General features: G+C 42.8%; 1 protein-coding gene across 2 annotated transcripts; it reads right to left on the reverse strand.

Annotated features, from left to right (window-relative positions):
• Nucleotides 1-303: 303 nt before the first annotated feature.
• On the reverse strand, nt 304-21,266 carry aspscr1 (ASPSCR1 tether for SLC2A4, UBX domain containing). 2 transcript variants are annotated; one of them, XM_083983037.1, is made up of 17 exons: nt 21,166-21,266; nt 20,878-20,933; nt 20,105-20,222; nt 17,308-17,408; nt 15,324-15,381; nt 15,160-15,233; nt 14,137-14,776; nt 12,707-12,766; nt 12,336-12,475; nt 11,433-11,514; nt 11,245-11,311; nt 10,731-10,793; nt 9,221-9,273; nt 4,696-4,747; nt 4,500-4,569; nt 3,780-3,970; nt 304-577 (listed from the first exon to the last, which is right to left on the reverse strand). In XM_083983037.1, the coding sequence occupies exons 1-17, from the start codon at nt 21,253-21,255 to the stop codon at nt 567-569; spliced, it is 1,926 nt and encodes a 641-aa protein (XP_083839163.1). In that variant the 5' UTR covers nt 21,256-21,266; the 3' UTR covers nt 304-566. The 2 variants fall into 2 exon arrangements, with proteins under 2 accessions (XP_083839163.1, XP_083839164.1); XM_083983038.1 differs by lacking the exons at nt 304-577; nt 3,780-3,970; nt 4,500-4,569; ... (1 more) ...; nt 9,221-9,273; nt 10,731-10,793 and adding an exon at nt 10,838-11,073 and having other exon boundaries at nt 11,210-11,311.
• Nucleotides 21,267-23,372: the final 2,106 nt, after the last annotated feature.

Raw genomic sequence — 23,372 nt, forward strand, 5'->3', positions numbered from 1 at the left:
ATGTCTAACAGAATCAGACTATGGTGTACATGATTGGGGATGTCTGAAAGGCTGGGATTGATACAGTATATTACATACTGATATATGAAGCATACTCTGACACCCTGACTCTACTTAGAGGCCAACAGGAATGATAAAAGGGTTTAAAGTGCGTAGAAAGAATGAAGAATTTGAACATCGTCCTATGCTGATGAAGACTTTCACAGCAGCTAAGTGAGTTGATATTGTTAAGTTAATAAACTTCAACACAAGACAAAGTGAGGCGCGTTTTACTACAACAACCTTTATTCAATTTTTTTTATAACTTTTTCACCTGCTGAGTAAAAGCAGCCAGGTCGGCGCTCTCTCTCTCCTCCCACAGATCAACCAGCATGAAACACTTCAATCTTCATGGCAATGAAACATTCATTATTTACAGTGGAATTCAGCTCATTAATTTGACTGTTTGAAAACTGTGCGGGCATCCTACGCGAGGGGTTAAGTCCACTGTGGTCACAATGCAGAGCCTTTGTCACAGGTCAGCAGAGGTTTAAGTGCTCTACCCAGTCTGTTGGGGTCAGTCCTCCTTATTTCTTACCTGTGCAGAAAAAACAAAACAGCAGTTCAATAGTTTTGCCAATCAACAAACATTACAGATCTAATGAACTGTATCACAGCCACAGACTGTGACGTCTTTCTAGTTAACAGAGAACAGAGAAACCAGAGATCACTGCACGGACAATGTCCAGATGTTCTGCTGGAATTAACTGTGTGATTTCTGAACTTCACTGTTGTATCCAAGCCATTTACAGTATTTTCTGTGTTTTTGATTCTAATCAATCATTTCTTCTGGTATCTAACTGGGCAGCACAGTGCTGTCGCCTCACAGCAGGATGGTTCTGTGTTGCTCGTCTCTACATCTGAGCCCAACTCCATCGAAATGAGTTAGATATTTAAAAATCAATGGCTATTTTCAACAATCACAACCAAACAAAACTCATATTGTCTCACACACACAGCTGAGGATGCACCAACCGGCTCGGGCAAATCATTGAAAACAGGTTAAACTAGAGGACAAATCCAGAGTGCGTGTGTGTGTGTGTGTGGCAGTTGTCTCTGTCTGTGTGTGTCCTCCGCAGGCTTCCACACATGAGGTCTGTAATCCCAGATTCAGCCCCCTCCCCTCGGCCTTTTTGTCTTTTAACTTTTCCTCATGAAAGAAAAGAGCAGCCACAACTTTCTTGAGAGACACACATGGACACACACAAAGATCGGCCAGAAATAAAACGCGCACGAAAACACAAACAAGACACAGAGAGAGAAAAGGAAACAAAAACATCAATACGGTGACCACCAGAAACACCACAATAGAACAACAGAGCCGTGCCGTGCCGGGACCGACCACATGGGCCCGGGCTGTGTGATGTGGCCGAGCAGAGGGCTCTTTCCCTGGGCCCGGAGTGTCTGTAGTGGTCTGTAGTGGTCTCCTGGGCCGGAGGGGGTGACCATCCTGAACTAATTGCTTCATCCTAACATGCATCCTTATCTTCTGAGTCATGAGGAATTCTGCTTTCAAAAAGGCCATTTCCTATTGACTGTGGTTTTGGGGTTTGTGTGTGTGTGTTTCTACCACGTCAAGAATCGTGTGGTTCAAAGCCTTCTGTTTTTCCTCAGCAGAATAAAAAAAAAAGAAGAAGCCATCTCCGAGGAGTGAGGCTGGAGCAGTGAAATATTTATTTCTGTGTTGACTGTGTTCCGAGTGTTTTCACACCTAACCCGTTGTGCGGTTCGCGTGGACTCCCGTGTGTTTGCTCGTCTGGTTTGGTTTTGTTTGGACTGCCGTTAGAGCTGTCAATCAGACTCAGAACAAATAACCAGACCGAGACCGCGTCTGAAAAGGTGGTTCATCTGACTGGACCCTGGCGCAGCATGTTTGCGGTAGAAAGCAAAGCAGAGAAACCAGATGAGCTCCTATTGAATTCATCTGCTCATCGTGAACCATCGAGGAAGAGACCTCCATCAGCCACTCCACTGACTTTTATTACCTGCTGAAAAGAGTGGTGCAACACTGGCTTCTACAGAGGGTGATGCATTGTGGGTTGATTGCAGACTTACTGTTGCTACTGTAGCAACTTTATACAAGTTTGCTGCTCCGCTGAGTAACAAGTTTTACAGCTATGGAGACCGACACATCAGTCACATAGCTGAGTATTAGCAAAGCACGTTATGATGATGAGATCAAAAGGACAGAAAGACTGAACGCAGCTAAACAACCCGTGAAAGTTATTCTGGCCCGTCCGAGAGCCAGAAGTTCAGTATGTGACATATAGATAAGCTTTAAAGGTATAATATGTAGGATTTACCCCCATCTAGCGGTGCGGTTGCATATCGGAACGTATTCTTGATGTTGCATTCACGTGAAATCGGGCAGACGTCAGACAGACAACAGACGCTGCATGTAACAGGATAAACAAGCCTCTATGTAAACAAGTGTCTCCTCATGGCCATGTGCATTTGTTTTTTAAGAAGCCGGCAAAAAAGCAATCAATAGAGCGCTGGATAACGTTGGTTATCAATCATATACATGTTACCATGTGAACATTTGTGTAGTCTTAGCCTACCTGTCATAAGCAAGGTTGTTTTTCGGAACAAAAGATGCTACTGTAGGCTGAAGGCAGAGAGCCTCCATTCTCCCTAGTAACAAGTTTCAAGTCATCTATTTAACCATCACAATTACTCCGAAGCTGTTTAATTAACGTAAAATGTAGTATAGTTAACCTAAAAATGTTGCATTGTTTGTAAGGCTGATGATACTGGACACCTTTGTCGATTAAATGCACTTTAATTGTACTACTACTCCTTGCTCCTTCTGACTGAAGATACTGTGTGATATATTGTATATATTGTGATATGGTATTTGTACCATGTTGGGCTTTGTTCTTGTTCTCGTCCTTGTCTAATGTTGTTGTTGTGTGAACTGCGGGACTGCAGATGGAAATTAGCCTTACAGCTAAATCTGGTGTATTTACATGTTGTATGTTCATGAATATGCGGAGTCCCATTACAAATAAACAAATAAATAAATAAAAAATAAAGGAGGAGTCAGCAGAACTGTCCAATGAATGAGCTATATCTTTGCATTTACATCTCATAGTTTGTAAGAATAAAAGTGCGATCACAAAACAGAATCAGAACTAAAAGACAACAATTTCTTCAACTGACCTATGGCATCACCATTTTTCCAACCCAGTTCAGATGAAACACCACTCACTTCTGTGTGATAGGTACCTTGATGAACCAACTGGTCTCAATAGCTGCATTTCCATGGAGAAAACAGTAACAGGGTCCCATGAAGTACAACTGGAGACTTAAAGAGGAACTAAGCAGGATTTCTCCCGTGGCTCTGCTACATTTTTACCTTTTACCTTGTGATCGTTAACTACATGACTTGTGACTTGTTACGAGTGACAACAGAGTCTCTCTGTCTTCACCTGGCGTCTCACGCCTGAAAACCAACCTTGCAATCCACCGCTCCATTTATTGATTTTTCGCCGGCTTCGTTGTAAACAAATGCACATGGGCGAGAGGAGCGTAACCAGGACAGCGGAAAAGCGAGCGGACTTGCATAGTTCCCCTTTAACAGGGGCTTTGATACAGCTACAGTAGCTGGTGGTTGTGTGTGCTCTAGACAACAGACCGTAGACTCCTCTATGCCTGCAGGTGGTGGTCGAACAGAAGTGGACGGTGTTTATTCCAAACTGGGCTGTAAAAACAAGAGATGCTTCCCGGCCGTCACTCACCTGGAAGCTTGAGCCACTTTGGCACCTTGCCCGGTTCAGATTTGGAGGGTTTAGCAGCAGCCTGGGTGCGTGCAGACGGGTCTTGCTCATCCTGCGTGGACCCGCTGGTGTCCGCCGTCTGCTCTGGAGGAGGCAGCGGCTCCGCTGAGGCCACGGAGCTGGAGGAGGGTGTGGAGGACCAGGGCATGCAGCTGAGGTAGAAAGAGGGGATGATGGGGGGAAAAAAGGTGGACAATTTAAAATGGGTCATCATGAGGAAAGGTAGTTTGGAGGAGGTCAGGATGGTTTTTTTTTGCTTTCTTGAGGAATTCATGTGTGTCTACTTCAAGCAGCGCTGTTTTGTGGCGGAGGAGCTGAACCAGAAAGAAAATAAGTGAGTGACATAAAGATCTAAAACAGAGGAGGAGTAATGACCTTGTTAAAGAGGCAAAAGGACAACAGGTGGGGGTCACTTTTGGGAAATGGGCTCTATCTTTAGAAGGAGTGGAAAACGATGTGTGTCTCCATGTGTGTGTGTGTGTGTTTGCATGTGTGTGTGGAGGAAATGAGGGGCACCTGCTGTTTAGGCAGAACCTCAAAGGGATTCCAATGATGACAGCTTTGTGACAGGAAAATAGGCCGGTTGCCGCGGGATACAAGTGCATATGTACACACCCAAACACACGCACGACCAGGCGCTCATTTAAACACACACACACACACACACGCACACACACATACCTTGCAATGGACTCATTTGCTTGCACGGCGGAGACGGAGGATTGAAGGAGTTCCCTCTTTATGTAAAAATCTGTGGAGGAAAACACACAAACACAATGTTAACTATTGTTCTGTTATATCGCATTCCTCACTAATGCCACCAGTATCTAATTCAGATCAACACATAAAAAGCAAAGAAAAGCGAAAAGACAAAAACCTGTCTTAACGTCAGAGCCGAAGTACACCAGCGCTCCAGGAAACAAGTCGGCCTGCAGACATGGAGAGACGAGGAGAAATGAACAGAAGCCTTTAAAAAATGTTTGGCACACAAGTCAGTTTCTGCAAAACATGGAAAAATCCAAACAAAACGGTCTCCTGCTACACGCAAACCAAGTGCTGTCGCCACATCCAAGCCAAAGCAAGTCAAGTTCATTTTCAAAGATGATTCATGGCTCGGGGATCTGAACCAGTAACCGTGGTGCTTTGAAGCAGACCACAAAATGAGCACCAATCAAATGGTTAGTGAAAACACTTTCACCCCTCAAGCACAACACTCCTCTGCTGTGATAGTCTTAATGGTTATAATGGACCAGTCGCAGGCAGATATTATCAACCGTACAATTATGAGGTAGAAACACAGACAGACAGGCAGGCAGGCGAGCAGGGCACACGTCTGACTCTAATAGAAAAGAGAAAAACAAATCTTTAAATAAAACGATCCTGATTCACTTTCTCATGTAAGCAGAAGTAAAAAAGGCTTGTGTAAAGTCTTTATTACTGAGTGCCTTACCAGGGATGTTTACACTGAGACTGGAGGAGATGGTTTTATAACATTTAAATATAAATCTATATACATATGAGTGTCTGCGTGAGTTAATGTCTTCGAGTTAGCCATCCAAAAAACTAGATCCACACTAGACGCACATTTACATATGACACTTTGTATCACTTCATTTACAGTTTAATGACTATGGATCTATTATGAAGTACAAAGGCAGCGCCTACATTTATCTGATCTTACGTTATTGTTAGTTATTCCTGCTTATAAAACGTCTTGAATAATGAATCAAATACCAAAACATCCACTGATGAACTGAATACTGCCTCCAGCTCTAATTATGAGTGCATGATGTATGCAGGCTATTGAACAGTTTTACAGGCAGTGGTATGAACTATGTCCAACACTTGGACAATAAATCAGCAGAGCTCTCAGAGAGCGTCCAGGGGTCTCGTGGTGACCTCCATCGCTTATTCCCTTTGCACATCAACACGTCAGAAGGCAGATTTATGATCCACTGTGCCAGAGTGTGTGCTGCTTTATGCTTTATCCTGCCTGTGATACTTCAATAGCCTTGACATAAATTTGTTTATTTTATTTGTTAAATTTGTAGTTTTGAGCAGAAATTTACCTTGTATGTCCATTTCTTTTCCACTCCAGATATCTGGACTTATGAGTCATAGAAAGAGCTCATTCAACATTATGGAGAGAGTTTTGCTGGAAAAACCTTCCTTGATTTTTCATCACTCCAGCTCAAAAAAAAAACCACTATACCAATTCATCTATATGTTGGAGACAGTGTGGATGCCTCGAGGAAAATCATTTTCACATACTCTGGTCTTGTTCAATATTGTTCCCTTTCTAGCAGGAGGTCTGTAAAATTTTCCAAAAAGTATTTCAGACAAACATTCCCTTTAAGTTTGTGTCATTATACTAAAATGTCTCCTGTGATGATTTATTTCAGATTCTAAGTGCTGCTTGTAGGAGAGCCATTACGAGGAAGTGGCTAAAATTAGAAAAACATACTGTATGATGGATGAGTGGATTGACATCATTTATGACATTTTTAAGATGAAAAGAATTTCTTTTGCCATAAGACTACAAAGAGGACTGTTTTTGAAAAGATGGGAAAGATGGATTATGTATATCACACCGGTTAGACCATCATTTATCCTTTCCTCCTTTTTTGTTCCTTTTTAACCCTTTTGTATAGCTGTTTTTTTTTTCAGTATCATAAAGGTGCACCCCGGCATTCCAGTTCTTGAGAGTTTAGTTCTTTTTTTTGTATTTTATAGATTTTATATTATTGAGGGAGGACCAATCATCCATATATCTGTGTTATTTATGGAATCGCAAATATATTGTTGCGTGATGCAGTAGATGAACGGATGAGAATGGTGAATTGTTATGTAAATGAACACGTGAACCATGAAAAATCATATTAAAGCAGAAGTAAGCGGAATATTTGTGTTAATATAAGTCTTAAATAGTTCTATCTTCCGACAGCAATCACTTATATAGAGTGTTTGGTCTGAAACACAGGTCTGTCAGTCACTCTGCTCTGCTGTAAGCCGAGGAGAAAACTTTCCTTGTATCCTACAACCTTTATCCAATGAGGAGAGAGAACGGCATAAGGGGGCAGTCCTCTCTGTGTGTGCAGCCAAGGGATGCGCGTGAATGTGGTGACGTAGGGACGAGGACGGGGACTGCTAACTCCATCGGCTGACAAGAAGTTAGCCAAAACGACCGGATCACTTACTTCTGCTTTAAAAAGAGAACTGAAAAACAAATTGCATAGAAGGAGAAGAAGAGGTGAAATAAAGGACTAACAAGCCAGGAAGCCATCACACCGGACCCTGAGCCTGGCTGCCTTCATTTAGGATTTATTTCACCTGGGCTTTTCCAACAGCTCAAATAAACAACAGTGATTATGAAGTGATGTCAGAGTCGGAGCTGTGAAAACGGCAACTTATGAGTTTTGTTTGTAATTAATGAGGATCATTTCTTTGAAAAAAAATGTTCCCCTGTTGCTCACTATCAATACAGGCGGGACGATAACCGGTTACAGACAATAATGAGTATTGTTGAAGATGAAGATGTTACTGTCGAGAATATCAAGCAAACCCACATCTTTCAGCAGACACCAGGTACAGTCATCCTCTGCTTTTTCACAGTGTTATATTAAAACACAGAGAGCATCCCTACAGCCTCTCTCTCACTAACTGGTTGCTAAATTGGGACACGCTGGCCTAATTGCTATTATCACAGCCCTGTGAGCAGGAAACAATGTGTTACAGTGGAACAACGGGCATTCCTGCTATCCTGCTCCCTCTGGCAGCCGCACTTCCACTAGGGATACGACAGGGCAACGGGACAAGGTCTGTGTGTGTGTGTGTGTGTGTGTGTGTGTGTGTGTGTGCGCGCGAGGGGAAGAGAGAGAGATTGAGAGAGACAGTATGAAAAACATATAAGAGAGGAATGGAGAGAGAGAGAGAAAGAGAGACAGAAAAAGAGGCAGAATAGATCCTGATGGAAGACAGAGAAAGAGAGAGGGAGAGCGATGAGGGAGGGGATGCCTGGTATCAAAGGGCTTCTGGGTTGGGAAACATTCCTTTGCTGACATGACACAAAGTGATTAAAGTGTGCGTCTGTGTGTGTGTGTGTGTGTGCATGAGTGTATGTGAGAGAGAGAGAGAGAGAGAGAGAGAGAGAGACATAGTAATGCGTGTGCACTCATGACAAAAAAAAGATTAAAGAATCTTTTTGTGTGTTGAAGATTGATGTATAGAAAGGGAGACGGAGCCAGTCGTTGTGTATGTGTGTGACATGACACCAAGGGGATTGCAGATTTTGTTTTTGTGCACTTTAATGCTTTTAAGTCCCTAATGGATAGAGACATGGGGGGGGGTGGCTGAGGCACAAGAGAGGCTGGGAGAGAGGGATGTAGTGGTAGCGGAGGTGGGAGCCAGAGTTGGGGTACAGGAGAGGGCCGCGTTGAGAAAAGGAGAGGGGGGAGAGTTCAGAAAGGGACAAAAAGATAAAAAACAAAGAAACACAGGCGACTTAAGAACATCAGATCTGATCCAGAGAGATCGTGGCACCACAAGGACACACACACACACACACACACACACACACACACACTCATGCACGCACATTTCAAAGCGTGCTTTTGAGGATGGTTATCTTTCGTAGCGGTCCCTCGGAGGACCTGAATCTTGTTCATCATCACAACACGATATCACTTCAAACAACTTTCTCTTCCTCCCCTCCGTTCCTCCACTTCTTCCTTCTTCTGCTTCAGATTGAGTCAAAGTATGACAGAAAACGGGAGCATGGCACTCGCTGATGACGGAAATATTCTAGTTAATCTAAAATAAAATAATGGATCTAAAAATAAAAGAACAGGGAGAAGCTGAGAGAGCGTGTGGGGAGCAGGGAACTACTTTTTTTTTTGGTTTTCATTTGTATCTCTACGCTCACTATACGGATCACTCTGAACTCGGAGGCAACAAAACATCAAGGCTGCCCATTGCTCCATGTATGTGTGTGTGTGTGTCGAGATCAAAGCGGGGCCTGTATTAACCCCATGTGCCAGTCTGGGAAAAATCAAGCCCAGCTGGGGTCAAGGACAGTGGAGAGGGGGAACAAGTGTGAGAGTGTGTAGGGGCGAGAGAAGAGGGGGAGTCCGGGAATGTGGTGGGGCTTTGAAGAGGAGAGAGGGACCAGCCGATACATTTTACAGTCAGTCTGTCTCTCAGTGTGTGTGTGTGTGTGTGTGTGTGTGTGTGTGTGTGTGTGAGAGAGAGTTTCAAAGATGGCAAGTCAAACTTTTGTGACTATTGTTTTCTGGACTTTGAGTGTGATGCGGTTTGTTTGAGTCAAACGGTTGTGTTGGTTACTGTGCTTCACATTAAATGCAGCAACACGCTAAATGCAACACGCACCGAGTGAGGATTCTTACCTGGTAAAGCGTCACTGACGGGTCGTCCAGAATGGTTTTTGGGGGAGTGATGACTGAAAGAAAGTTGTAAGCAAATAAAAAAGAATCACTAGTGGACAATGAAAAGCGATTTAGAGAAGAATTATAGATACTGTATGTCATTTGGAAAGACAAGCTTTTCTAATAAAATATGATCCATTCTCATCCAAAAATCGGTGCTGCTGTGTAACAGTGTCTTGTCCGCGTCAAGAGACAAAGACCAAATCATATTTCACTGCTTTTCAGGAAATTATGAATAACAGCAAGTCAGCTGTGGAAACACTCAAAACATTTTTGTACACAAAAGTCCAATGAAGTCAAAATAGACTTGTGAGGTATGTGTGGAGAATTTGACCGCTATGACAGTAGGTTTGGCTTTTGCCATCAACCTCGCTCTAATGCCTTGAGAGGCTGAGAGATCAACTAAAACAATATTCTAATCCATAAAATGAAAGTGAGAAATTCGATCAAAAGATACTTAAAAACAGTTTATCACAACTTATTTTCACAGTTTAGCTGGACATTTATCCAGTAGCTGACAGTAGACAAAAACACCAGGGTACGTATATATAATATATGACAGTGATGAAGTGAAGCAGTCAGGAAATCAGATCAGATTTAAACTAACTTCCTGGTCAACTGATCAACAGAGGCGTTATCCATCTGATAAACATCCACCAGAGTTTACACACCAACCTACTGGTTGAGCTTTGTCCCCCTATATCTTCCTATATGTTGATGTTTTTTGACGTACACTGCCCATCCAAAAAAAACAAAACAAAAGTCCAACACTCTGATATTTCATTGGATCGTTTGATTTCACGCATTTGATGTGGCATCGTTTCAATAAGCTTCTGCAATGTCACAACATTTATTTCCGTTCATTTTGCAAATATTCTCAATGGGGTTACAGTAAGGTCTGGACTCTGTGGTCACATTGGACCACATTTCCTCCTTGAAGATGATGGTTCCCCACTCTCCTTTCAGTCTTTAAAAATACGTCGGACAGTTCTTAACCCAATTTTAGTAGTCTCAGCAATCTCCTTAGATGTTTTATTCGCTTGATGCATGCCAATAATTTAACATCTTTTCCACAACCACAGGATGCGTCTTCCAACATGGTTGTTTAAGAAATGAGACTGCATCAGTTAGGGTTCGATAAGTTGTTGCCAGCTGAATCATAATAATCCATGTAGTAATTATCCAATGGGAGGCTCTCACCTATTAGTTTAGTTAAATCCAAGTGGTGACTTTTTTTTGGATGGGCAGTGTATTTACCTTCGAAAGCTAAAAGTGTTTGGACGAGTTTGTTGCAGGGCTCAATATCCCAGCAGTGCTACGTTATCATAACTGAAATAAAGGCTACAAAAGTGATAATTATAAGACCTGAGCTGCAATAAAGCAGCGTTACCCTTTAATCAAGCAACCAGACTGTTGGTGTCGATGCTTGATGATGTTGTGATTAATCGGTAGGAATGTAAATGACACTTACACAGGTAGAAACTGAGCTGAGGATCCTCCAAGTGACTCTTCACAAACTGCCTCACAGCCCCAACTGGACACAAAACACACAGGGAGAGAAACATCAAACGGGCCGATCTGTGTGAAGCCCAATCAATGTTTTTAGATGGAATTTCCCTCCAATTTGTTGTTCTGATGCTCGCCGTGTTGCTGTTGGGGCTGAGGTGGATCTAATCCCTGGAATTACAGACCTGTCTCATTCTTTCTGTCTCTCTGTCACTGTGGTGTGGCTACAGTCATAAATGTGGTGAGGGAGCCGCAAGTAGCTTTAACATTGCAGCCATACCTGTGGCTAGCCGGCTGAAATGAACACTCTCCACACACACACACACACACACACACACACACACACACACACACACACACACACACACACACACACACACACACACACACACACACACACACACACACACACACACACACACACACACACACACACACACACACACACACACACACACACACACACACACACACAGAACCTGTCTCCAGGGGCCTGAAGAAGCCTTGTAGAATATGTCTGTCTGGAAACTGGACCCTCAGGACCACCTGGAGACACACAGGGGTTGGCACTTATTTCAGAATCTGTACATTTCAAAACAAGCAACCAGTTAAAAAAACGGAAAAAAAAAAACAGCATTGTGATGATGTGATTGTGACTTGTACTCACTTTGGGATATCTGTCCATCTTCTCCTTCATCTGGGACTCTCTCAGAGATTTAGTCATCAGCGGAGCCTCCTCCAGAGTCCTCCTAAAGCGACGAGAGACAGAGAGACAGAAGTGAAGTGAGATGAGCTGTGAAATAAAAAAAACGTGCTTCGGTGTTGACAATGGGGGAAGATGAGCGGAGGAGAAAGAAGAGCGATTGCTTCCTCTTCTGCCTTTTTACTCGTGTGTGGCCGTGCATGCGTGACGGAGGTAGAGACGGATTGCTGCGGTCGGCTTAATTCCACCCTGGGTAATTGCAGTCATCGACGCGGCAGTAGCGCAGCCACGAGGCAGCCAAGTCAACGCAGCGGGAGATTAAAGGAGGAAACACGGTGAGGTCTCGACCTGACGCTGTTTGGGTCCGTGACTGGATGATAAACGTCGCCGGCTCACCAATTGCTCTCTGTGTGCCATATTTAGAGGCTTTTGTAGTGTGCGTGGTGTGTTATAAACGAGAACATGTTTGCAGACACACACAGTGTCTCAGCATCTGTGGTCCTTTTTTCTTTTTTGCAGGCCACATCCAGAGAGCGCAGAGTAAACTTCGTCCGCATCTGTTTTGAAGAAGCACTCATAAATAAATAAAAACTTCAAAACTCACAATAAATAAAAACTTCAAAAACACACGCAGCGATGCCCGGCATTCTCCCTGCCTATGGCCTCTCATCACTGCTATGGTATTCTGCAATTAAGGGTTATACGTCGACAAAACACCGCAGGACCGAACGCCAAACTAACTAATTATCTGTTACAAACGGCGCAGGAACACATCTGATCCAGACGTGTCTCCGCAGCAGCTAAGTATCCAGACTGAACACACACGGCACCCTCTGACCCACATCGGCCGCATCATCCGACTCCCACCTCTCGCTCTTGAGCTGGGCGAAGCGCTTCCGCACGTCATCCACCGTGATTTCAAAGAACTCGTCGGGCAGGTCCCCGTGGTTGTCGGACCGGCGGGACATGGAGTCCAGGTGGTAGATGAGAGGCTCCCTCTCCACCGGCTGCACAGAGAAAGTGAGAGTATATAAATACAAGAGGGATAAAAGTGTCATCGCTGATGTTTTCATCAAAAGCACGGCTCTGTCTCTAATCATATTTAGTGGCCTGAATGGGGAAACTCAGCACTGAAAATGGTGAGTCACAGAGATGATTCTGTTTCCATTAGGGTTGAACATCGAGGAGATAAACAGGTTAAAGGGCAGAAACCTATGACAGGAGATGAATGGGCTTACCTCCAAGAACTCCTCCCCGTGTTCCATGTCCTCATCTGGCTGACTGGAGGGAGCCCGACGCTGAGAAAACAACATAGGAGGCTCCAAGTTATACAGTGTTAGTTGTGTAGTATACTGTGTTAACTGTGGTTTCAACGGTCAAGAATGACCTTTAAATGTCAAGGAACATGGTGAGTAACTGAGTGAAAGCTACGGATGGGGATGGATGGTTTTCTTCATGAAGCCGAACAAAGGTTGTCCCACTATGACTCATAATCTGACTTTAAAAGGAGAAAGAAATGCTGCTGTGGACACTCTGGTTGTCCTGCGGTTAAAACAAATATCAAATGACCACAGCTCTGTGGGTTTGATTCCACAGCACGTCATTCCCCTTAGTCTATCCCTGCATCAAAAAAATCAAAAACCAGAAATACCAGAAAATAATCTTACAATACCTCCAATATAAACTCTTAAGTTACCACATGAAGGCTCCAATTAGATGTTTGAACCATTTATGTATCAACCATGCAATCTTCTCTGCTTTAACTGAAAGATAAACTGAAAACAATAGAACAATAGAATATTGTGTTTAAAAGTTGTGTCTGGACATTGATAGTTACCGTACATCTTCTTTTAAATGGATAGTTCAACATTTTGGCAAATTGGCCCATTGCCATAATCCCTATAGTCATAGCAGTAGGTTTGTTACCTTTAATTGTCGGTGCAAGCTGTTTTTAGAACGGTGGAGCAGAGCCGCAAGCTGCTCAGAGCTACGCTATGAATGCTAATGGGATTTCTTGGTTTCCCTCATCAAACTCATCAAATACACAATCCAACAACTCCAAAAACGATCTATGAGAGAATAACAGAACGTTACGAGATGGAGTTGTTTTCGAGGCAAATTCATGCAAAGCCGCTGACGCGTGTTCCGTTTGGGGGCAGTTTTCAGCAAGCAGTCTCTGCATTTACCTTGAAAACAACTCCATCTCGTAATGTTCCATTATTATCTCATAGTGTGGTGAATGTGCAGGTCACAACTTGTCCACCAGAGCATTTTGGAGTTGTTGGATTGTGTATTTGATAAGTTTGATGAGGGAAACCAAGAAATCCCATGAGCCTCCGTAGCGTAGCTCTGAGCAGCTCACGGCTCTGCTCCGCCGTTCTAAAAATAGCTTGCACTGACAATTAAAGGTAGCAAACCTACTGCTATGACTATAGGGATTGTGGCAATGGGCCGATTTGCCAAAAACGTTGAACTATCCCTTGACCTTAAAGTGCTTGAAGTTGAAAAGTAAACATCTACAGGACAATCTGCTGGATGGATTGCGTTGAGATTGTTTTCTTAACAGTATAATAATCTAAAAAACAAACTGTGCTTTGCAAGACTATTTATCTTGGATGAGAAAAAAGACTTATATTTAGATGTGAGGTCTTGTAGAGATATTACTCACTTTGGCGTTTGGACCGTGGCTGGATTTGGCTTTCTTGGCTTTGGGTGACTCTACTGAAGCAGCCAGGCCCGACAGAGATGAGGATGAAGACAGTGAGCGTCCCGCTCCCCCTCCCCCCGGGCCTCCGAGGCGCTGACCACCTCCAGAGAAGGGAATGAATGGAGCCGATGGAGCGGCGGCGGCGGAGGAGGAGGAGGAGGAGGATGCCTGATGAGAGCTTAGTCCTGATGGTCCAGCTTCCTCACCGTCTTCCTCTGGCGCTCCTCTCTCAACAGGGGGGACCTTTGGCCGCACTGCATCCTGGGGGATCGAAATCTCCTCCTGTTGAGTTACAGTGTGTGTGTGTGTGCCCGTGGCAGAGGCAGGACTTGGCGCGCACACGGTCTCCATTGGACTCTCGGGGCGTGAGTTTTTAACCGGCACGTCTGTCGGTGTCTCTGGATGTGAGGGAGCGGGAGTGGGAGTGGGAGTGGGAGTGGGGGCGGGAGCGGGAGCGGGAGCGGGAGCGGGAGCGGGAGCGGGCCGAGGTGATGGGCTAGGTGTCGTTTCCTTGGCGACAGGAGTTGTTGGCACAACAGCTGTTTCAGTGGCTTCTCTGCCATCTTCCTCTCCAGGCGGTTTGTTCTTTTTGAGTAAAAACCTTCAAAAGAAAGTTTATCAATAACTTTACTATAAGCATGAACAACGAATGAGATGTAATTTCTAGCATTTTACAGTTTACATTATGTGAATGGACTCAACAGTGACTGTGGATTAAATGGGTTTGGGTCCTAATGTTTTTAAATTTTTTAAATTTAAAAGTTAAAACTTAAAGATTTATTACAAAAAAATATTTAGAATGATATCTAGTTAAACTGCCTCCTCTTCTCAGACCGTAACATAACGAAGGTCCAACGGACCAAAACGTTGTGCTTTTATTAAAACTACAATACAAGTTAAGACAGTGAGCAGGAGCTTCCTTTGGTCTGAATCATCATTAAAATCATACAAAAACTTGTGGAAGCTTTAAAACACGGACTCTACCTGACAATGGCACTTCCTCCTGTGAGACCCAGAGACTTCAGAGTGGCCTTCTTTAGTGCTTCTTCTCCACTAACCTACACACACACACACACACATCTGCTTTACCATAAAACCACCACTTTCATCTCTTAAAAAAAGGGACGAGCTGAAGGAACATCACTTACCTCGTCTCTCATGTAAACGCACACGGGAGTGGATCCTGAATCAGACAGCTCTGACACTCTGCAGCGAGGTGGTGACAGTGAGAAACACAGATTTTAAAATTCAGGGCGAGTGATTTTTATTTGTTTAAGCTGTGACAAAACAAAACCCAGAAGGGACTCTTTCTTGTTGAGGGAAATCAGCTCTGTGATTTTACAACAAAACCTCATGCGATGCAGTGGCACGCTGTCTGCATGTGTAAACCATGTGTGCACAGTCCCGCGTAGAGAGCAACTGAACCGTAAATGTTTTACTATTGTTCTTCTCAATAGTGAAAATCAAAGCTTCCCCCCTCCGCTTCACAACATTCCCAGAGCTTTGACGCTGGCGTGGAGATCATATTCATTTCACGGAAGTGGAACTTCCTTGGAAACGGATTAGGATATGGAGTGATGTCATATAATAGAGATGAGATGAGGACTGGACGGACGCATGAGCACCTGGGACCTCACAGCTGGAACTTACTGAGGAACAGCTGCGTGTGTGTGTTTGAGAGAGCGCTGGTGATGTGTGGGAAAGCTTGAACTTCAGCAGAGGAGTGGTGAGAAGAAAGCATGTTATCTAACACAGTGTTGGCCTGCGTTCATTCCTGCACAATGACTACCTTCAGCTTTCAGTAACACTTTATAATAAGTACACATTATTAAGCATTAGTTAAGCATTAAATACTGAATTCATCATTTATAACACATGAATACTCATTAGTATGTGGTCTATAAACACAGTTTAAATGTTTTACTCATCATTGATAAGCACTAACTGTATACTGAGATATACTTCTACAACTTTTCAGTTCCTTGCTTTGTGAATGCCATAGTTTTACACCTGCAACAGAAAAACACATTTGTTTTAAGCTTAGCTACATACTAATGAGTATTCATGAGTTATAAATGAATAATTAAGTATTTATTCATGCTTAACTAATGCTATAAGGTATAATATGTAGGAATTGCCCCCATCTAGCGGTGCGGTTGCATATCGGAACGTATTCTTGATGTTGCATTCACGTGAAATCGGGCAGACGTCAGACAGACAACAGACGCTGCATGTAACAGGATAAACAAGCGTCTATGTAAACAAGTGGTCCGCCAGCACGAGGCAAAACAATACAGGCGTGACAATATGTTGTCATGGTGATGTCGTATTGTTTACCTGACCCACGTTTTACCGTCTTTCTCTGGTGGAGTAAAATGACATCCGGTTGGTTTGCCGACGGCCGTCTGCCTGACTGCACCTGAATGCAACATCAGTGCCTCCGTCCTTCCTCACACTACACAGTGGTGACAGTTTTAACAGGCCGAGCCCACAACTCCGCTGAGTTTCTATGGTTACCTACGGTCACGCTGCCACTCAACGTAAAAAATGGCGATGCAACATGGCCGCCTCGGTTCGGTGCGTCGCCCACTTATGTATTTGTAACGAATTGTTATAACTCATTCTAAGGTACGAGAAAGATTTCATTTGTATGCGGGTGTGATTCCACTTCAGTGAAATACGTATTTATGAAAGACATATTTGATTTTTGCTAATAAAAAGCCAAATAAGTTACATACTGGGGCTTTAATAGTGTGTACTTATTACAAAGTGTGACCCAGCTTTCCTGTCTAATGGAAAGTAAAGGCAAACACACACACACATGTCACATCTGTACTTGTGAGGACCACACTGAGACTGGTTTTATTTATTACAGTACGTTTTCTATTTTATTTTATTTTTTATGACGTCTTGGTATGGTATTTTACGACTGATACGACTGATTACTATGTGTCAGTATGTGAATGAAGTCTCCTTGTCCACTGAATGTACTGCTATGCAACCAGGCTGCACTATGGGCCCAAGACAAATTTCCCTTACAGGACAAATAAAGCTTACCTTACCTTACTGAAACATACATATTTATACATATTACACAACACACACAAACTTGGTACATGCACATACACACACCTGATCTGGGGGAAATTTGTGAGCAGCTCCCACAGACTCTGTCCACAGGAGAAGGAACCCTGGAGCCGAGAGCCGTCCTCCATCTGAAGCGCGATTCGCACCTGATGGACGTGTCACAGTAACACACAGCTGTAGTGGAGGTGCATGTTGAAGATCAAAAAGACACTTTACATCTGAATACAGGAGCACACACACACATGATCCCAGAGTGAACAGCAGGTCTCAGACCAGCTACAACCTTTGAGCCGGGTGCCCAGACCACCAGGATCAAATCTATGACTAGACAACAAACCAAAACTGCTGCAAAGTGCTGGAATGTCTATATTAAACATGTGACTTTTTTCCCCTGCTTTATTTAGCAATCACAGTTGTAACATACATAAGAGGTGGATGCAAATGTGCATTAAAGGGATAGTTCAACATTTTGGCAAATTGGCCCATTGCCATAATCCCTATAGTTTTAGCAGTAGGTTCGTTACCTTTAATTGTCGGTGCAAGCTGTTTTTAGGACGGCGGAGCAGAGCCGCGAGCTGCTCAGAGCTACACTACAGAGGCTAATGGGATTTCTTGGTTTAACTCATCAAACTCATCAAATACACAATCCAACAACTCCAAAACGCTGTCGTGGACAAGTTGTGACCTGCACATTCACCACGATATGAGATAATAACGGAACGTTACAAGACAGAGTTGTTTTCGAGGCAAATTCAGAGACTGCTTGCTGAAAATTGCCCCTGAAGGCAACGTGCATCAGCTGTTTTGCATGAATTTACCTCTAAAACAACTCTGTCTCATAACGCTCCGTTATTCTCATAGCGTGGTGAATGTGCAGGTCACAACTTGTCCACCAGAGCGTTTTGGAGTTGTTGGATTGTGTATTTGATGAGTTTGATGAGGGAAACCAAGAAATCCCATGAGCCTCCGCAGCGTAGCTCTAAAAACAGCTTGCATCGACAATTAAAGGTAACAAACCTACTCCTAAGACTATAGGCATTATGGCAATGGGCTAATTTGCCAAAATGTTGAACTATCCCTTTAGGCTCAAACCTCTCACACTTCAGGAGTACGTGCCAAAATGTTTCCTTAAAAGCAGAAAAGGAAACACACAACGTTCAGCATCATCTCCCTAGGTGGCCGTTTGTAAGTTCTTGGCTCGAGACTCTTGGGCCATTTCGCAGGATGAAAAATCTTTGATAACCGAACTTGATTAAGCCGCACATCTGGGCCTACCTCAGTCTGAAAATGAGTAACACCAGGCATCGGTGCGAGTCTGTGTTGTTCTTTCTCTCTCTGAGTCATTCTACAAATTGTTTATGTTTACTCAACAACCGCGTTGTAGGGCACAGATAGCATGCAGCACGTCAGCACACCGGGAGAGATGAAAAGAGCGCCTTGGCTGTCAACGGCCAAACATGAAACACTCTCCGGTCTGGCTGTTCGTGCACGTTGGGAGGGGCTGCCCGTGTGTGCGTTATGTGTGTAAAATGTGTGTGAAGGAGTGTGCAAGTACATAAAATCTGTGAGGTATCAACAGTCAACCATCCATCAAATGAACAAGGACAACAGATCAAACCCAGCCGTGATTTTACTGCTTAGATTATGATGCCATGAGGTCATAGGAAACTACAGCTCAGCTACAACAAAGTGTTTTTCTGGACACAAATCAGAGAGAAAACACAGACTGAGGATTTATCCATTTTCAGGTACAGACAATAAAAACCAACATATATAGCCAACCACACACTAATGAAATAATATAGATTGTTCATTATTGGGCTCTCCAATAAATAATGGAGGGTGGGACACAATATAAACGTCTTCCTTTTTTCACACGATAAAGATAAAATACATTGGTGTCACTGTACTTTGTGTTGCGTTTCCGATTTTCTATCTGATGCAGATATTTTCTCTTTGAACTATTTGTTACAGCTTTTGCCAGTGATCATTAAAATAATAATAATATGACTTTCTGACCCTGCAGCCATGGCACCTATGTTCATGTGTGGCACAGATCATCTGCCTTTTGTTACAGGGTTTATCACACCTGTCTGAGTTAACTCTGAAAGTGAAAGCATCATCTAGTGAGGTACAGCTCCGACCTGAATAAATGAGTGGAGATATCATACTGTAGGCAGATAGAAGCTTCCAAACACGAGGAGTAACTGAATCATGTGATGGGTATGAATCGCATACTGTGGACTTATAGTCATAGTCATCAGATCTCAATTCAACTGAACCAACAACAGGAGGTTGTTGGCCATCATGAAGGACACTGCTCTCCATCACCATCATCAAAACCTAGAGTTTGGTTTGGTCCAGACTAGCTGACAGGGAACAAGTACAAGAACATATTTGACCACTTGACCTGAATAAAAGCCTACATCAGTTTGGCCACGCGATCCACACCGTTATCGGTCAGTGCCATTCACCTCTGCCTCCACATATCAGTAGATATCAAAGGTTTCCGAAATGATACATGTATGTAAGCTATAAAACAAAATACCTTTTGTTTTGCATGATGTACATAATATCCCCCATATCTTTCATATTATACTTTTTAAGGCAACATTTAATGTACATACCACATGTTATAAACTAGTTTGTCAGTGATAATGACCACCACCAGCCATACCCTTACATACCATGTAATGTAATGTATAGGTATTGATATTTAATCAGTGGTCAGCCACTCAAGTTTAAACCTGAGGAGTTGTATTCACCCCACCCTATTTCTCTCTCTCACACACTCACACACACACTCACACAAACACATTCAATGTTTTTTTTTCAAACTAACCTGGCTGTCAGCCACAGCCGCCTGTTTTCTCGTACTTGTCACCATTTCCAGTTTGGCATTGTTGGGCAGGTTGGCAAACCTCCATGGCACCGTAAGGTCAACAACAGTCCTCTGAAACCTGTGGCAGAGTGATTACAGAGGACACGTAAATAAGCATTCCTATGTACTGTAATTTAAAAAATGAAGGTAATGTAAGAGACATCTCCTGTATAGAGCTGCTGACTTCACATGCCATTAGAATAAGAAAAAGCAAAAAATGAGTCACTAAGGGAGAGTTTCTGATGTGCTTTATGGAAAGTTACGTCTATTAATATAAACTCTATATCACTCCTTCATGTAATATAGATTGATGCATTTTCAGTTTTTTTTTCCTTTTATGTTGTGTGTTATGTTATTTTTTGGACACTTTAACATAAAGTAAACATAGTAAAAACTAGTAAACATAGTAAAACCAAGCATTAAATCACATAAAGAAGTTGTCAGTGGCCCAAAGTCTCACAGTAACATGAGGTGTGTGCATATCCATCATGGTTCACTACTGTTAACTTGCCACACTCAGACACAGGACACTGCTGCAGATTCAGTCTGATCATGGAGCTTATTCACCTAACTTATCCAGGTGCATTTAGGTGCAGTCTGATCTCAGGGCAAGTTGTTGAATGTCTCCAGCTGGACATGAATTAAAACTCTGAACCATCATCTCATGGTACGTGTCAGTGTTGAGACAGGGAGATGAGCCAGCTGACTGTCTGCTAGTCTGCTAGTTTACTCACTTCAAACCATGGTCGTCCGGGTTAAATCCGTGCTTTTTGCAGACGTCCTCCAGCACCTGCGGACGGCGGATATAAGCGGAATGTCACAATGGATTTATAAAACACAATGAGCAGATAAATGAGGACTTGAGCCGCTTCGACCCAGAAACTGATCTGTCACTGGCTAACTGCTGTTAGCCCAACAAGCTAACTCACAGGAAACTAGTTTGCGCTGCTCTAAAAACAAAACAACACAATGAAACGACTCAAACATCACAGGACGTGAAGCGTCGTCACAACACAAGTTACCTGCAGTAACGGTGCGTTTGGAGACACTTTAATAGTTTGTCTTCTCCCATTAGGAGTGAGAACCGTTACAGCTGTACCGCTGGCTGCCATTGTGTGTAGTGACGTCACGGTGTTTGTTTGAATAAACTTTATTGACTGCAGCTAGAACCAAAAAAAAAAAAAAAAAATTTTTTTTTTAAGGATTTAAAGGGTCAGTTCACCCAAATATTAAGAAAACAAGTGGATGACATTGTGTTTGTGGTGCATTACATTCAATTCTTCTTTATTTATTTATTTATTTATTTTACATCTTTGTGAGCATGGTGGTTTACTGTCGCAGTTTACTGGGACACTTGAAGAGTTCATTTGCAAAAGCAGATAACTCCGTTTGTAAAAAATTCTAGAATCTTCTTCTTCTTTTTTTATTTCCATAAGGTGATATCAGTCAAACCAAAGTTGAGTGACTTTGAGATGTAACAAAACAGACATATCTCAAAAAAATAAAGTTTTATTGAAAACAACACTATGCAAAGAATAATTACAAAGCCTCAGCTCATTTTTTTCAAAATGGCACTTATCTGCTTTTGCAAATGAACTTTGTTAAAACTTTAGTCATGTCTCCTGCATGACACATCTCTCTGGTATAGGGCTATAGTGGGATTGTTGAGGGCAGAACTATGTAATCCTTACTGGTCATCCTGCTTGTAAATACAATGTCCAAATCAATTACTGTATTAAAAACACTGACAGACTCGTATCAAAAGCTAATATTGACATAGGCTATTAGAGCCTGAAATCTTCAAACAATTTGCAGTCCATAAAGTATGTAGGATTATTGGTTCTATCCCAACCTCTTAAATCTGTACTGCCCACTTCAAGCACAGTGCTTATCCTCACAAGAGGAAGAAAATAGATCACGTCTCTGCACTGAAATTTCCAATCTGTTCCCCATATGGACGACTTCATATAGGCTATGTACCATGTGCAGTTTGACAGACGACCTTTTGAGAGATGTAGAGAATCAAGGCAATTTTCTCTCAGCAAGAATCAAATTGGATCAAAGCTGGAATCAGACTGGACAGACACCATGACACATGGTGGCAACAGATGGAGAGGTGTGAGGCCACAGCTTCAGAGCGCAGGCAAGTAACTGACTGACCACTTCAGATACAAGTCAGAGTCCACCTGGGAGAGAGAGAGAGAGAGAGAGAGAGAGAGAGAGAGAGAGAGAGGTGAATACAGCTCTTCAGTTCTGGGGGGAAATTGCCGCCGTCTGAATAAACAAACAAACAATCAGTTTCCTTCCTTGCTCAGCAGGATAGAGACTTCAAAACTATGCTCGAATGGAGTGCAGGCACATGAAGGCGTCTGTGCAAGGAGTTTGTGAAGTACTAGCTACACGATTTTCCAAAAACACTTTAATCAAAATGTTAAAAAAGATACACATAATGAACACTGTGTTTCTTGTCCTGTAAAACCTATCCAAGCCAGACACTAAAGTTCAATGGCAGTATGTTGCTTGCTGAATGTCGGTGTTAAAATGAACAATGGATGTGGTTTACATCTTTTATCCCAAGTCTTATTCATGACACATTTTGTTGCTTTGAAAACAACAAAAAAGGTCTTTACATGATGATGAGGCCAATAAACTTTAAAAAGACACTCTGTAGGTCAGTGGTTCTCAAAGTGGGGTCTGGGGATCCCCTGGGGTCCTTGAGGGGGTTCCTGTGAATTCCCAGCAAAAAGGGGAATAATTTATTTTCACTCTTACTCAATCCACAAAGAACACAATAAGAGTATGTATGACTGTTTTGGGTTGTGGGTTTCACACACTTTGTGAAACAATAAGTCTAAAATCGGAAATGTTATGTCAGAGTCTGGGACAAAATCTTATGTAATGGTTGTCTGTGTCCTATTTGGGTCCTTCTTGTCATAAGGTTTGAGAACCACTCCTGTACATACCTGGAAACTTACCAAACAGCAGCAGCTATAACCCTAGTGTATGGACAGATGAAAACACTATTGTCCTATATTATCCTCTCTGAGGATCCACAGAAGGCTCACTGATTAAATCATGCACTGCAAGAAATTGTGGTTTTAAAAGGAAACTCTATTGAATCTGAATTAAATCCATCTGTTACAATAACCTTAGTAAATGTCAAATCAGATCCTGAGGTAGCCTTTACAGATAATCCCTACAGTGGTAATACCATGGCACCTAGATCAGG

The sequence above is a fragment of the Trachurus trachurus genome (assembly GCF_905171665.1).
Source record: "Trachurus trachurus genome assembly, chromosome: 1".
In the NCBI taxonomy this organism is placed as follows: domain Eukaryota; kingdom Metazoa; phylum Chordata; class Actinopteri; order Carangiformes; family Carangidae; genus Trachurus; species Trachurus trachurus.

Excerpts from the sequence above, each read along its gene's own strand:
- aspscr1 (XM_083983037.1), bottom strand. The coding sequence starts at position 21,255 with ATGGCAGCCAGCGGTACAGCTGTAACGGTTCTCACTCCTAATGGGAGA. Across the intron at positions 15,382-17,307 it reads ACAAATTTCCCCCAGATCAG|AGTGTCAGAGCTGTCTGATT; the intron begins GTGTGTGTATGT and ends ACCTCGCTGCAG. Across the intron at positions 15,234-15,323 it reads GCGTTTACATGAGAGACGAG|GTTAGTGGAGAAGAAGCACT; the intron begins GTAAGTGATGTT and ends GTGTGTGTGTAG.